This window comes from Cnephaeus nilssonii, assembly GCF_951640355.1.
Source record: "Cnephaeus nilssonii genome assembly, chromosome: X".
Classification (NCBI taxonomy): Eukaryota; Metazoa; Chordata; class Mammalia; order Chiroptera; family Vespertilionidae; genus Cnephaeus; species Cnephaeus nilssonii.
Genome location: NC_137071.1, coordinates 22,014,454 through 22,017,651, shown reverse-complemented (window position 1 = coordinate 22,017,651; position 3,198 = coordinate 22,014,454). Strand labels below are relative to the sequence as shown.

At 45.4% G+C, this 3,198-nt stretch overlaps 1 protein-coding gene across 1 annotated transcript; it reads left to right on the top strand.

The window, feature by feature from the left end:
* Positions 1-1,236: 1,236 nt before the first annotated feature.
* On the top strand, positions 1,237-2,895 carry LOC307095985 (protein FAM47E-like; the record flags this gene model as incomplete). The annotated part of the gene is made up of 1 exon (XM_079765616.1): positions 1,237-2,895. The coding sequence occupies one exon, from the start codon at positions 1,237-1,239 to the stop codon at positions 2,893-2,895; it is 1,659 nt and encodes a 552-aa protein (XP_079621742.1).
* Between the last annotated feature and the right edge of the window lie 303 nt (positions 2,896-3,198).

Sequence of the window (3,198 nt, the reverse complement as noted above, 5' to 3'; positions counted from 1 at the left end):
CCCAAGAGAAATTAAAGTACGTGTACAAAGATGTGAACACGTGAAATATTCGTGGCCCCTTGATTTCTAAACAGCCTCAAACCTAAGGTGACCAGACGTCCCGCTTTTGGCGGGACAGTCCCAATTTTTAACAATTTGTTCCGCGTCCCTCGGCATTTTAAAAAAGTCCCGATTTTTGGAAAGAATGCACGACAAGCTAGGGAACGGCGGAAGAACGGGAAGGGAATATACAGTTTTCGGCGGCCATGTGGCTATTTAGCCAAGATATGAGTTTTATATTATTTTTGTTAATTTTATAATGTTAAACTTTAATAATAACAAATAATTGTTGAGAACTGATTATCGAGAACTGCTTATCAAAGTTCGCATTGTTGATCAGTTGTTAGAATTCGACCACCATTGTTTGGACTTAATGAACAATGGCATTTTTTGGGATTGGCAACGACAAAAACATTTTGTAACTGTCTCTCAGACGATACACATCGTACTGCGTGGTAGTAAGCTAGTTAAACAAGTGATGTCATTACAAATCAGCTATTCAGATAATTTAGGTAAGTAATTTATTTATTTATTTCACAAATACATACATTTTCTTGAATTTAGCAGACAGTACTCGTATTATTTATATTTTATAGTGGCGGCAAAAAGTCTAGTGCCGCCCTTGAAAGTGACACGACTTATGTCATGGCAAATTCATGACATTTTAAACAACGACAGCAATCTACTAAAAAAATTCACTCAAATGAGAAATATGCCAAAGAATAAAATAATACTATACATAATTTTTATTTATTATATTTGTAAATTGTACTTATGTTGACATTTTAAAAAAATATGTTACAATACTCTTTTTGCGTTCTATGAAAATTTTTGTTGCTCCATATAGACCAAATTTTTAATCAAGAACCCCCACCCAACCCCCGTCAATCAATGGTGTCCTGCTTTACCAATGTTAAAATCTGGTCACCTTACTCAAACCGGAATCACTCCAAAAGCCCATCAAAAGATGAATGGGTAGCTAAACTGTGGTGTGCCCATACAGGGGAACAGTTCTCTACCACAAACAAGAATGCAACCTGGCGGCCCATCCCGGGGCAGTGCAGGCTGTGCAGGGGCGCGTGCTGACCCGCCTGGGGAAGACTAAGAATGCGCCGCACTTGGCAATGGTCTCCTAGCGACCGGGTTGCTGGGACAACAAACCACTGAGGCCCCTGGTCGCCCTGGGCCAAGGGCGCCATGGCGGGCAGTCAGTGGCCCTTACCGGAGCCCCACAAGGGGTGGCTGTTGAAGTCGGACCTGAGGAAGAAGGCGCTCTTGGAGTCCGGGCTGCTCAAGCGGTGGGTGTCAGGGCCGAAGCTGGACAAGGGGCTCCTAAGGCCAGAGCTCAGCAAGAAGTGGCTGCTAGGGCCGGCGCCGCTGGAACCCATGGCCCTGGGCATGAAATGTAAGCCCTGGTTCAAGGACAGGAACAGGTTGCCTTCCTGCTGTTTCTCCAGGCACAAGGACAGTCTTGGGAAGTGTCCCACCTCCATGGACAGCCGGCGGTGGGTATTTGTGAAGGAGGGGGTGGACGACTTCAGAACGGGCTGTCCATCTCCTGAAGATATGATCACTCATGGCCCTCGGGAGGGCTTTCTCCCCACGATTGCTCATAGGATTCCCCGCCCTCCGCCCAAAAAGATTCACAGGAAGCCGCCCAAGGGAGCGGACCTGGGTTCCAAGCTCTCGTCAGCCCAGCGAGCACGGAAGGCCTTTGTAGAGAACATTGAAACCAACCTGAAGAAGCATCCCTTGGCGGACTGCCCGAATCTGGAGGATGATCTCCCTCCAGACCTCCTCCTCAAGGTGCTGGAAGTGCTAGATCCTGACAGGGAGCTGGAGGACACATGGGCTTATTGTGAGGGCACCAAGGAAAGAACGAAGACCCACACACAGCTGTGTGAAAAACATCCTGAGGAGGTCAACCTGGAAGCTCCCCAGGCAGTGAACCTGGAACCTCCCGAGGCAGTCAACCTGGAGCCTCCCGAGGCAGTCAACCTGGAGCCTCCCGAGGCAGTCAAACTGGAACCTCCTGAGGCAGTCAACATGGAATCTCCCTGGAAGTTCAACCTGAAACCTCCAGAGGCGGAGAACCAGGAACCTCCCGAAGAAGTCAACCTGAAACCTGAGGGAAAAGACCACGTGAAATCGGCCAAAGAGTGTCTCCAGTCTTATTTATTCAGTTTGTTTCCTGAGGAAGAGACAAAAGAACCATGCACAACGGATATCCCCAAAGTTCCTGTTTACCAAAACCCAAGAAAAACAGTTCGTGAATTCTTCAAATGGATTGATGATAATTTTGGAGACATAGGCATTAATGAAGAGTCCATCATGAAAATGTTTGAAATTGACTTTGAGGGCCCACTCACCCATACTACAGTCAAAATAAAAAAAATAAGCCAGCTTCCTTTGAATATAAGGCCCTGCAAACAGCTAGATGGTTTAAAGCAGAGAAAATTTTCCCTGCAGGAAGATAACTGGGAAAGGAAACTCCGAAAACCACCTGACCCTTATAAACCCAAACGGGAGAAGATAAGATATGGAGCATGGTACCTGGACCCCAAAATCTGGACAAAGCTGGTCAATGACGCGCCTTTGCCTGACCCTAAAGTCGTCCGTGACAAGGATTATTGGAGCTATAGAAGGCATCTTGAACCAGACATTATTGATGAACTTTATGGACCAATTGCCTTCAAAGATTTCATTGTAAGCAAGGGCTACAATATGCCAAGTGTGATCGAGAAGATGTTTTTAAGGAAGGGATGGAAATATGAGTCTGTGAAGACTCCTATACACCGAGTAATGAAACTCCTCTCCAAACCCAAAGAGGAAGATTCAGGAGAAGAAGAGGATTAGACAATTTTCTATTTACTACTCACTTGGCTGGTGATGAACTTTATGGACCAATTGCCTTCAAAGATTTCATTGTAAGCAAGGGCTACAATATGCCAAGTGTGATCGAGAAGATGTTTTTAAGGAAGGGATGGAAATATGAGTCTGTGAAGACTCCTATACACTGAGTAATGAAACTCCTCTCCAAACCCAAAGAGGAAGATTCAGGGGAAGAAGAGGATTAGACAATTTTCTATTTACTACTCACTTGGCTGGTGATGAACTTTATGGACCAATTGCCTTCAAAGATTCCATTGTAAGCAAAGG